General features: G+C 39.6%; 1 protein-coding gene across 1 annotated transcript in view; it reads right to left on the reverse strand.

Moving 5' to 3' along the window:
• Positions 1–4,979: 4,979 nt before the first annotated feature.
• The window catches only part of slc7a10b (solute carrier family 7 member 10b), a 44,300-nt gene continuing 36,319 nt past the window's right edge, over positions 4,980–12,960 (reverse strand). Inside the window, exons 9-11 of the mRNA XM_049574146.1 lie at positions 11,932–12,081; positions 11,270–11,447; positions 4,980–9,176 (exon numbers count right to left, since the gene is read on the reverse strand). Of these exons, the coding sequence (XP_049430103.1) occupies positions 9,046–9,176; positions 11,270–11,447; positions 11,932–12,081 (459 nt within the window). The 3' untranslated portion in view covers positions 4,980–9,045. The remainder of the gene's footprint in view (positions 9,177–11,269; positions 11,448–11,931; positions 12,082–12,960) is intronic.

A 12,960-nucleotide genomic window follows, 5' to 3' on the forward strand; every position in this document is an offset into this window, starting at 1 on the left:
CATTTTGGAACTCACAAATATGTGACATTAAATGTAAATTTAATGGAATTTCTCAATTGTGGGATAAATAAAGGTGTATCTTATCTTATCTTATCTTATCTTATCTTATCTTAAATTGTGTAATGTAAAACAAAGATTCAGTACGTAAATTTACGGAATGGGTTAGAAACAGAAATGAAAGTGTGTAATACACATCATAGATTAAAAAAATATTAAAACATAAGATGATTAACAAATATAAAACTGAAGTATGAACACCAGAGTGTACATGAAATGTGTGTTTGGGATATTTGGTCAGACAATAGGCCTATATACTGTAAATATACTTAGCTTCAGTCAGTTTCTTTTTGCTCTGTAAAATTTGTGTGTATGAGTTGGCTAAAACAATGAATGTTAAAAGGGTAGTTGTAATAAGTTAAAGGGATAGTGCACCCAAATATGAAAATTCAGCCATTATCTACTCACCCATATGCCGAGAGAGGCTCAGGTGAAGTTTCAGAGTCCTCACAACACTTGCGGAGATCCAAGGGGAGAGGAGGTAGCAGCACAACTCCACCTAATGGAGGCTGACAGTGCCCGAGATTCAAACAAAATATCTCCATACTGCTCGTCCGTAGTGATCCAAGTGTCCTGAAGCCCCGACATAAAAAGTTGTTTGGAAAAACGTAATTTGAACTCTGTTTTTAGCCTCATTGTAGCCTGTAGCTCTGACTGCCTCTCTGCGCACCGCATTCACGTATGTGCAGTTGCATGGAGATATTTTGTGGTTTCAATTATGTGTTTTTGGACATTTGAATCTGGGGCGCCGTAAGCCTCCATTAGATGGAGTTGTGTTGCTACCTCCTCTCCCCTTGGATCTCCGCAAGTGATGTGAGGACTCTAAAACTTCACCTGAGCTTCCCTCGGCATATTTTAGAGTTAAATTTCTCCAGTCACTGGGGCGTCGGTGGCTTAGTAGATAGAGAGGACGCCCCATGTACAGGGCTGTTGCCACAGCGGCCCGGGTTCAACTCCAGCCTGTGGCCCTTTGCTGCATGTCATTCCTCCTCTCTCTCCCCCTTCACACTTAAGCTGTCCTATCGATTAAAAGCAAAAATGCCCCAAAAAAATCTTTTAAAAAAAATTCTCCAGTCACCTTTCAGTAAAAATCGATATGGCGGTTAGGCCTAGATAAGAAATGAGCTCTCTAGCGCCCCCATTTTGTTTGATGGGGTCAATAATGGAGGGGTCCCCTCAGATTATGTGTGGTCATATGCCTACAAAGTTGCGTGGTGATGGGTGAAACCCTTGAGATGTTCTACACCTTTATGTGATGAGCCACGCCCTCCGCAATATTCATTGCCTTATAGAAGCTCAGTTTTAGTAAGTTTTCCAACTTTTGCCAAGAGGGAACTTTAGATATTGCTCCCTAGATTATGTTCACCCAGTTTCATGCAGATCGCTCAAACTTCCTAGGAAGAGATCCATTTGAAGTGTTTTTCAAAAAATTCAAAATGGTGGAAAATCTATATAACCGGAAGTTATGGGTTCTTGAGGCAAATGTGTTCCTCGTGAGGAGAGGCATCTCTGTGCAAAGTTTCATGTCTCTACGACATACGGGGCATGAGATATGCCCATTCAAAGTTTGACATTTCAATGGGTTGCTATAGCGCCCCCCTTTGGCCAATTGATGTAATATTGTTTCATTGGCATCCTCCCATGACCCTCTACCACTGTGCCAAATTTCACATGGATTGACCAAGTCAGTGAGGAGAAAAACATGGAGCAGACACACACACACACACACACACACACACACACACACACAGAGTCATTATATAGTAAAATGACTTTTACATCCTGTAGATCAGGGGTGTCAGACTCATTTCAGATCAGCACACACTGATCTCAAGTGGGCCAGACCAGTAAAACCATTACATAATGACCTTTAAATTACAACCCCCTCAAAGGTTTCCCTTTGCCAACATGATGCGCTAGAATATTTTGTGCTGACTCACTTTATATGTGCGAATAACTCGCATCATTTGTGTGGAAAGTGCTGAATCAATGACTGAACTTCTGCCGGTACGTCCTCGATGTCATACGTCCCTGGAGGATCTCATTGCTGATTGGCTATCACAGCACAAATAGGTCAGCGAAGTTCAGATTTTTCAACTCTTGAGAATAAGCATATGACACAAAAATGAATCACATTGACTTTAAATGTAATTCACTTGCGTGTGATAGTCTGACACAGATTCTTTTGTACTGAAGCTGCTGGTTGATGATATTTTCCACAATGTTCAGTATGTTTAAATCTGACCACAGGAAGTATTCAGTGTTGTTTCAGAGAGCTGTGTTCTGGTGAAAAGCTTCTGAGGCAGCATTTTACATGAAGTCCCTCCTCACTGTTGACACCTCTCAGCCTTCACCAGTACATCACTATGAGGCACACAAAGTCATCCAGTGGGCCAGATTGGACCCTTTGGCGGGCCGGTTCTGGCCCCTGGGCCGTATGTTTGACACCCCCGCTTTTGATAGTCAAGTTCGATCGTCTCACAGCTCTACTGGGGAGTTTTATTTAAAATAAGACATCAACTGTTATAAGCTCTTTGTGCGTAAGACAAATGTAATGGAGTACAAATATAAAGTAGCACGGGAAGAAAAAAATCAAGTGCAAGTACAAGTCAGTCAAATTTATACGTAGTAAAACAGTACACATGTTCATTCTCCATTTATTGTGCCGCTATAGTTATTTTACTCATTTTTACAAAAAGTGCTCTAAAGTACATCCAAGTTAACACTCCGTGTAATGACCCCATTGTAAACACTTGATGCTTTACAAATAATTTACAGTGTAAAAGTGTCTGTATGTGAAGACAACAGCTGCCTCACATCCTGTGCTGTGGTTCTCCTGGATTTCACCTTTTTACATGTTATTTACCAACAGAATGAATCCCCCTTTGTAGTCTGTGAAGTTAGATGAGTTTGCATAAGGCCATTTAAGATGTCTGTTGCTGCTATCTGAGAGAGCAGACATCCTAAAACAGCAAATACTGGACTGAGTGAGAATATGAGCCACTGGGGAAGCCACTCTCTGGGCTTTGCTGATAACTATAGGACAGTGCATGCTTGGTCAAAGGCTGCAGATTTCATTTCTCATCAAAGATCTGATTAACATTGAATCGCAATTAACAAATCAAAAGGGTGCCGAAATAACAACAGAGCCATAAAGATTTTTAAAAACATTAATTCCATCAGTTCTGTTTTCTAATCGACAAGCAAGCAACTTTTAAACTGCAACTTTTCTGAATGGAGTTTGGCAGAGGTCTCTGGGGCCAGTTGCACAAAACACCTTAAGATTTCTCCTCAAGTATGACACTTAAGACTTAATTTTTCCTAAACTGGGGAACTTACTTAAGGGTATTGCACAGATTCCCTTAGAAGGTTTCCTTAGTTAAGTAAAAATGTTAAGGCATTTGCTGCATTGGAAAAAAATACTGCAGTTTCCATGGTAACCATTTGTTTGCTTGTGCTTAAACTTGTGACACCTATAGTCTTTTGTGCAATGGTTTCACTAACTTTAAGGGATTCCTTAAGTATAAGACCAAGATAAGAAGAAAACCGTACATACTTAAGTGAACAGTTTAAGGAAACCTGAAGGAAAAGATGTGTTTTGTGCTACTGATTTTATTTTAAGAAAGCCCTGACATGGATTTTAAGGAAAATCGTAACTTAAGGTGTTTTGTGCAACTGACCCCTGACAACATACAGTTGTTCTGTATAGTTTTAAACACATTTTTTGAGCCCCATGAATGCATCAAACATATTTCTTTGTTAAAACCCAATACTTAAAATCATCTGTAAAGATTAGTGGAATTCCTCTGTAAGTAAATGGCAGCTGTTGGAAAGGGACGTCTACTGTAACTTCAATACTGAAACTAAATATTACAATACAGAAATATTATCAGAGTCAGCTGGTCTCTACATTCAAACAGAAGCAGGTGAAACATACAGAAGGAATGCACAGTAAAATATAAACAGTTATACACACGGGATTGAATTAATAAAGCTGTGTCCCAGTTCTGTACCGCAGAGATTAGGAGTACTTAGAATGATCAGAGTGCACACTGAGAAATGTTTGTTTTTAGTGTGCTGTTGATGTTTGCTACTGTCTCAAAATGCAATGCACAAAGGAAGTGAAGGTACTAACCACAGCTGCAAATTAATTTACATACAGTGTAAAGTCATTAAAATGAGCTCCCCTCTTACCAGCTGCAACATTAAAGTCATGACCATTAATAATTATATATATATAATACATATCATTGTGAAATGGGATAGTACGCATAATAAGTACTTTTAGTTTTGGTGCTTTGAGTATATATTGATGCTGATATTTATGTAGCTTTACTTAAAGGGATAGTTCAGATTTTTTGAAGTAGTGTTGTATGAGGTGCTTATCCACAGTGTACTACATACAGTAGATGTCAGTCGGCACGTCCTCAGTTTGGAGAAGCAGATGGGAGTCTGACACGGAAGCTAAACAATCCACTGCTGTCAATGGGGTCAGCAGTGAAACATATTTTAGCCATCTTAAAAAACGTCCCACCTAAAACAATCAGCATCAGATTAAGTGTATGCTACATTGAGACTATCTTGACTGCTTCACCTTCACGTCAGACAACCCTTTCCGACAGAGGAGCTGTTGATGGCTTCAGTTCCTGTCAAAGCTGCCAGACAGTGATTTTAGCTCACTAAACATGGAAGCTGCTGTTCTACTGCTGCCTCCATTAGTTTGTTAGTTTGTGTTATTGTATAACTTTGGCATTTAGTTCAGATTCACCAAAGTCACATAATAACACAAGCAAACTAACTGACTGAGGCAGTGGTAGAACAGCAGCTCACATATTTAGCAAGCTAAAATTACTGTTTTTGTCAATGGAGCCTGGCGGCTTTGACAGGAACTGAGGCTGTTAACGGCTTCCCTGTCCGGTCTCACTCCGAAGTCGTTGAAATCTGGCGCTTGGGCAGTGGCTTGCTGCATAAGAAACCAATGGAAAAAGCCATCCTTTAACGTCGGCATGATATGCGGCCAGTTGCCGTTGTAGTTTCACAGCACCCGCCAGTGTCAGGGGGAAGTGCAGTAGGACAAGGACAAAAGTTAAGGTGGACCAAAGTGCAAGTGGGGTGGGCGGGAGGGGAGGTGGATGGGTCCAACAAACACTGACTTTCACCTGAGAGAGGCGGTGTTCGTGTCCCACAAGATTCTGAAGCCAAATCCTGTTCTTTTTTCCTAAACCTAACCACGTGCTTTTGTTGCCTTAACCCAACTATGTGTGTTGGTTAAACGTAACCATATGTAAAATAACTGTTGAAGGAAAAAATCGTCAATTCGTAATGTTGTACCGACAAACGGAAGTGTATCTTGAAAGAAGACATGTAACAGGCTGAACTTGACACAGTGTCCCAGAACGTCAACAACCAACAAACCCAGGGTACCTTGCACATCGTATGTGGACGTGGAAAGTCTACGACCGAACGTCAATATGTGATGAGGTCAGAGTGAGAATGTGTTGGGAAGAAAGGGCTGGCTGACTGAAAGATTATGAAGTGAAAATACTCTCAAGATAGTGCACAGGTAAACTGATATTGATATTTTTAGATGGCTAAAAAAAAAAATATCCGAACTATTCCTTTAAGTAATATGTCTGAGTACTTCTTCTACCTCTGAATTCCTATTCATATAACATGCATGGTTTCTTGAATACTGACTGCAAAACAGTGTATGGAGATTAGTATATGGTGCATGTGGCACACAGTACTGTTTGTGGCACTGGGACACAGCTTGTTTCACTTTTTACACATACGTATCGCCAAAATACTTCCGCTTTATCTGCTTGAATATTTGTGCAAAAATAAACTCTGCTTTTGATTATAATATTTTGCATTATGGTGTTTGAAACAACAAACAGCTCTCTGTTTTTATGTGTAAAAAAAACTGCTCAGTCAGAAAATTATGATTTAATCGAGAGTCTAAAGATGCTAACTGGCTAAATTTAGGATAAATCACAGTTTTTTTTTGTCTGACAACAAAAAACAGAAAGATATATCACTTCACATTGTTATGTGTCGTATTAAATCATCACATAATAAGTGAGCACACAGAGTCAGGAGTTACTGAAAGTTGGCTTTGTGCTGTTTACAGAGCCAACCTGAGCACAGTGATTAATTCCCTACAAGAAGAGGTGGAACAGGATGAATTATATTTGTAAAAAGGGCCAATACTGTTTCAGTCACATGTTTCATTATCATGACTCAATAAACATAACGGAAGCTGCCACAACATTTTAAAATCTGACTTTGCTGCAGAGATTTGTGAGCATTGCTACAGTAAATCATGTGGACTGATGTGAGCGCAGCAGCGGGTAAAGTGAACACAACTACTATGTTAATGATAGATTAATAAACTCGAGCTTGCCCTTGGTCTCAGGGATGTGATGGTGCTTTGTGCAAAATGAATCCAGCGCCATCCGGTTTTACAAATGAGAGGAGTTCAGACTGAACGACAAAGAGACAGACGGTGGAAGACCAAAGTGCTTCTCAAATAAACAAATTCAATACACAAAGCAAAAGGCACTCACAAAATATATTAAAATCTAATATAGTGAATCAGTTAATAAACATCCGAATATACATTTTTTCCATTAAAGGTCTTTTCACACCAAGTCTGACATTTCCATGAAAATACATTTTTTAAACACTACAGTTACTGCCTCGTGGTTGAATGACTCCAGCTAAGTTCAGTTTACATCTGACTCAAATGAAGCCAGGACAGTTGGCAGTGTTTCAAACATGGATGTTTCCACAAAGACACATGGATGCTTCACACACATCTTCATCCTGGCGGCACAGACGCACAATTTCAAGGTGGACACCCGAGATTAGTGTCACCAATTCAGTATATGACCAAATGTCTCCCCTTCTGTTCCTGAGATATGACGTTGACTAATGGTCATGAAAGTGCTTTGAGGAACATTATGACATCACAGTGTAGCTGACCTTTGACCTATTGGATATAAAATGTCATCACTTTATTATTGTATTCTATCAGCCACCAAGTCCTAATCAGTTTGTCCTTGAGTTCAAGTGGACGTTTGTGCCAAATTCAAAGAAATTCCCTGAAGGTGTTCTTGTGATTGTTCATTCACGAGAATGTGACAAATGGGGTCACACAGACCTTGACCAGTGACCACCAAATTTTAACCAGATCATCCTTGAGTTCAATGGGACGTTTGTGCCAAAGTAAAAAAAAGAAAGAAAAAAAACTCCCTTAATGTGTTTTTGAGATACTGCATTCAAAAGAATGACGCAAACTGGGTAACAGTGACCTTGATCTTTGACCTTCGACCACCAAACTCAGTTAATTCTTGAGTCCAAGTGGACGTTTGTGTTAAATTTGAGAAAATTCTTGCGAGGCCTTCTTGAGATATCTCGTTCATGAGAATGAGACAAATGCAAGGTCACAGTGACCTTTGACTTTTGACCATGAAAATGTAACTACTTCATCCTTGAGTTCAAGTGGACATTTGTGCCAAATTAAAAAAAAAATCCCTACAGGTTTGATTTCACAAGAGTGACACAAACTAGGTCACAGTGACCTTGATCTTTAACCTGTGACACTAAAATGTCATCTGTTCATCGTTGAATCCAAGTGGATGTTTGTGCCAAAGTTGTAGAAATTCCCTCAGGTGTTCTTAAAATATCTCATTCACAAGAATGGGACACACAGACAGCAAATAAGCTCTGTGGTAAACAGAAGTTTATGATACTGGCACATTTTGTCCAGCAAGACAAATTGAGGCCACTTTTAGGATTTTCAAAGCTTAAATGCAATTGCAGGAGGTGAAAAGCTAGCATTAGGCTATAAACAAACTACGCCACAGTCACATGACTTAACGGCCCCACCACAATAAGCCTGTAAAGCCTTGGTCGACATGACGATGATCTGTAGTCTCATTTAACCACTTGTTAGCAACCTCCTTTTTTAACTTACATAGAAGCTTCAACATTGTGGGGTATTTACTGATGTATTTTATGTCGTGGAACAAAACTTGAAAGTCTCTCCAGCTTGTGTTAAACACAGACCTTAATTCAGGCATCTAACCAAAAACTGATTCAAAAAACCTAGTGGCTTTGAAACAAAGGAACCGGGAACCACATTTTTAGAACAAGATAGAACAGGCTGCAGTGAGAGTCCCTCTCTCTGTGGAATATTTAAAAAATAGTGGGTTTGTGCATTTAGTCCTTCTCAGGCAAGCGCAGGGGTTTAGTGTTACTGTAGCCCACAGGAACGACGCTCTGCAACCCAAAGTTCTGGTTTTCTCTTCGGTTACCTTTAAGGACGATGTTATGATGAATCATCTCTACTGATTAAATGCCTAAAATATTCTCTCAACCTCTTCTTCCAATAGAACAGGATATGAGACCAGTGAAATCGCAGATATATGTATATCAGGGGGCAATTACGAAAACACAGTTACGCAGCAGATGAAAAGAATAACAATACATGAAGACTGTTGTGTTTTAGTTTGAGGCTTCACTCAATTTCAGATCTTCTCTGAGATAATTTTGTTTTACTGTTTTCAGAATACTGATGATTTGTTTGGGACTTGGTGTGAAAAGGCCTTAAGGCACGATATAACAGCAGCAACATTCAGAAGAAAGAGCCGCCAGTCGCTCAGAGTTCTGTCATGTTACAGAAAAAAAGGGAACAAATGGGTCCAATACGGGAATAAAAGTCATTTTCAACAGCGTGACACTGTTGGCATTAGGTTGTTGTAACTTGACGACTTAGTAGAAAAGAGAGGAAAATAAAAAGTGCAAGAAGCCCGCGCAGAAGAGCGGGTGTTTCCACTCGACTGCAGGGAAACCAGAGTCTCAGAGGGTCAAAGGTCAGACGGGAAGCTCCCAAACCTGGAAGAAGTGTCCGGACTTACACAGTGACGGAATAAAAACAAGGAGGCAAAAACAAAAGAACTTCATATATTCAGGGACAAAAAAGTTTTAAGAATTGGCAGACAAACTGCTCCTGCCTGATGAGCGGTCAGTCCATTCTGAAGGGTTGGCGGTCTCAATGGGGTCGATCTGAGGAAAGACCACGAAACACAACCTCTGGCCCACGTACGTCGCCCTCTCTGCAGGAAAACAAGAGTTAGATATATTATTATTATGTATTAGCTACAACCAGTGGTGGAGGAAGTACTCATATCTTTTATTTAAAGGGACAGTTCATCCCAAAATAAAAAACACATTTTTTTTGAGTGTTGGAGATATCAGCTGTAGAGATGTCTGCCTTTTCTCCAATATCTAGAACTAGATGGCACTCAGCTTGTGGTCCTTAAGGTATCTTAAAATTAGGGCTGCCCCCGACTAAGGATTTTCAGTAACAATTTACTTTAAGGTATCTACATAAGGGTGACATGACACTGTCATAACTATGACATGACACAGTCATGAACTTGTCATAAACATTATGTACATGTCATAAACATTTATGACTGCTGTCATTAAGTGTCATTTGGTTTTTGTAACAAGTTGACATTGTTTGGGTTGTCTTGATTATGACAACTTGACATTAATAAGAGTGACATTACCAGAAGTTGTCTTTGTCATGACAAGTTGACATTAAATTTGTTTGGGATGTCCTTATTATGACAACTTGACATTAACCAGGATGACATTACCAGAAGATGTCTTTGTATCAATCATTATGTCAAGTTGTCATAAACACAAAAAGAGGTGCATATCATGTTAATGTCAAGTTGTTATGACAAAGACATCTTCTGGTAATGTCATCCTGGTTAATGTCAAGTTGTCATAATCAAGACAACCCAAACAATGTCAACTTGTCATTACAAACCGAATGACAATGACAGCAGTCATAAACATTTATGACATGTACATAATGTTTATGACAGGTTCATGACCGTGTCATGTCATAGTTATGACAGTGTCATGTCATCTTTATGTAGATACCTTGTACTAGTCGACCAATAGTCATCATTTAGGGCCATTAGTCGACTAGTTGCCCACATTTTTATGATATAAATTTAATTATTAAATTACATGTTTTGGGCGGGGCAACACAATGGTTTGAGTTGAAGGTGTGAGAAAGAATAGTATCAGTAACATTGTTAACACTGTGCTACATTACAGAGAAATACAAACCCATACGAATGAACCTGCATTTACATAGGTCTATATTTACATATATTTATTGGCCAATATTTGCCTCCATAATGTAGAAGAGTAGACATATAAAGTACCATCAAATTGAAATACTCGAGTAACATACAAGTAAATTACACCTAAAGGGGAACTACGGTGATTTTAAAAATGTATACATGTTATCCTCTGGTCTAAAACAGTGCAGAAGTATCAGTGAAAGTGAGCCACTCTCTCCCAAATCCAAAAACCAGAGCGGTAAAACTTCAATTTGTGATGTCATAGGGTATAAAGTCTGCAGTTGCTATATTCTATCTATTGCTATATTCTAGTGCAGTGGTTCCCAACTGGTGGGTCCTGGTCCAAAAGTGGGTCACAGGCCCATTCTCAAATTTGTAAGAAACACACTTTATATTAGAGTACAGTGAATTTCCAGCACTGAGCTTTTATTTTGAAGTGCTGTTTCCTGCTGTTGAGTGACTGACTGCTGGACAGCCACTTAACAGTGAAAGCAAACTAGCTCAACAACATAACAAAAAGCAAGTATGATGCAGAATGTATAAAACTGTGTGGACCTTGAACTAATGCCTAAGGAGAGATCTGGACCCCAGGGGTGGACCAGTTGGGAACCACTGGTCTAGATGACACTGAGAGCATGCAGGAGAGTGTTCTGCGTATATGGGTACATTTTCTGTTTCAGAACTGAGAACACTACAATAGAATAAAGCTCATTTGGGTATAAAAAAAAAAACCCTCAACATTCTGTGAGTCCACAAAATCAGGCACCCATTAAATGTTGATGGAGCAGCTCCAGACTTTACACTTGATGACATCACAAGTTAGAGATCTCCTTCTCTGGTTTCTGGCTTTGAGAGAGAGGATCTCATGTTCACATATATTGATTTAGCTTTCCCAGGCCATGGAAATAACATTAGAATTCTTAATTTAGGTGGTGTTCCCCTTTAAGTACAGTACTTTGACTAAATGTACTCAGTTACTTTCCACCACTGGCTACAACAGACAGAGTCCAAACCTCCAATCAGACCTCCTTTAAGGAACTCACCGATGAAGTTGTAGATGCACTTTGGTTTTTCTTTCCAGTGGACGCCCAGGAAGTAGACAGGTACCCCGGTGAGCATGATGACTAAACCCACGCCGCAAACCACCGGCTCTGAGTAAAGACTGAAACCCAGCAGCAGCGCCCAGAACATCAGGTAGCACACAGGAACCAGCAGGTTCACCTGAAGGAAACACACGAGATTTAAGTTTACAATCATTCATGGATTTATAATAATCTATAATGGTAATGAGGTGCACGTGGTGGTGACATGGTGAGATAAAAGCAGGGGTGGTAGTAGTAGTGACGTCTGTTACTTAAGTAAAAGTATTAATACCACACTGTAAAAATACTCAAGTCAGAGTCCTGGACAGAAAATATTATTTGAGTAAAAGTATGTAAATATAATCACGAAATTATGGATAACTGGTGATTATTTGTATATATTTTATTTGTATTATCAACTCTTCATATGCTTTGTGCATAATTTCAACTTGTAAAATAACTAGTAACTGAAGCAGATAAATGTAGTGCAGTAAAAGTACAATATTACCCTCTGAGATGGAGTCGAGTAGAAGTAGAAAGTGACATGAGTACCTCAGATTTGTGCTTTCGCACAGTACTAGAGTAAATGTACTTAGTTACGTGGTACAAAGAAGTGCTGGTACCTTGATGGGTCGGTACAGGTTGGGTTTCTTCCAGCGGTAGTACAGCAGGCCTGCGATGGTGACGCCGTACGACAGATAGTTGATGAAGGACACGTAGTTGATCAGGTTGTGTGTCTCTCCGATGCAGAGGATGACGATGGTGGCGGCACACTGAAAAACACAGCAAGGCCGGATGATGTAATGAATACTAAAGGGGAACCGACCTGCACCAATCTGTTCTAGGTGTACCCTGTGGTCTCTTACCAGTTTGATGTACCAGGAAAACCTCCAAAGTCACCACTGAGTGCCACTTAAAATAAGTTGAAAATAACTGAAATATGGGATTACGTGCATGTTGAATTTCAACAATACAAGTGCAGTTTCAGGACCAGATGACCTTTAGTGACCCCTGTAGGGGAATCATAGCACTACAGATGGACACAGGACGCACTCACAAAATGTGGTGTGTGAATATCAGCAGAGGAAATGTGGGATATTTAATATATGACAGGTTAAACACTAAAGCATATTTGGGGAAAAGGAACATTTTTAAACTAGAAAAGCACTCGGAGAGCGCAGACCTCCACCAAGCAGCTCGGATTTCCCGACATTTTATTATTTTATCCACTTCACTTCAACCGATCACCACCAAAATTATCATCTGTTCCTTGTCCCATTATCAACCTTTCCTGAAAATTTCATCAAAATCCGTTCATAACTTTTTGAGTTATTGTGCAAACAAACAGACAAAAGCTGGCAAAAACATAACCTCCTTGGCGGAGGTAATAACAACATACACTGCTGCTGAAAACTTGTAACGCTTTACTTGAAGGTATCTACATAAGGGTGACATGACATTGTCATAACTATGACATGACACTGTCATGAACTTGTCATGAACATTATGTACATGTCATAAACGTTTATGACTGCTGTCATTAAGTGTCATTTGGTTTTTGTAATGACAAGTTGACATTATTTGGGTTGTCTTGATTATGACAACTTGACATTAACCAGGATGACATCACCAGAAGTTGTCTTTGTCATAAC

This window comes from Epinephelus fuscoguttatus, linkage group LG4 (genome assembly GCF_011397635.1).
Source record: "Epinephelus fuscoguttatus linkage group LG4, E.fuscoguttatus.final_Chr_v1".
Lineage (NCBI taxonomy): Eukaryota > Metazoa > Chordata > Actinopteri > Perciformes > Serranidae > Epinephelus > Epinephelus fuscoguttatus.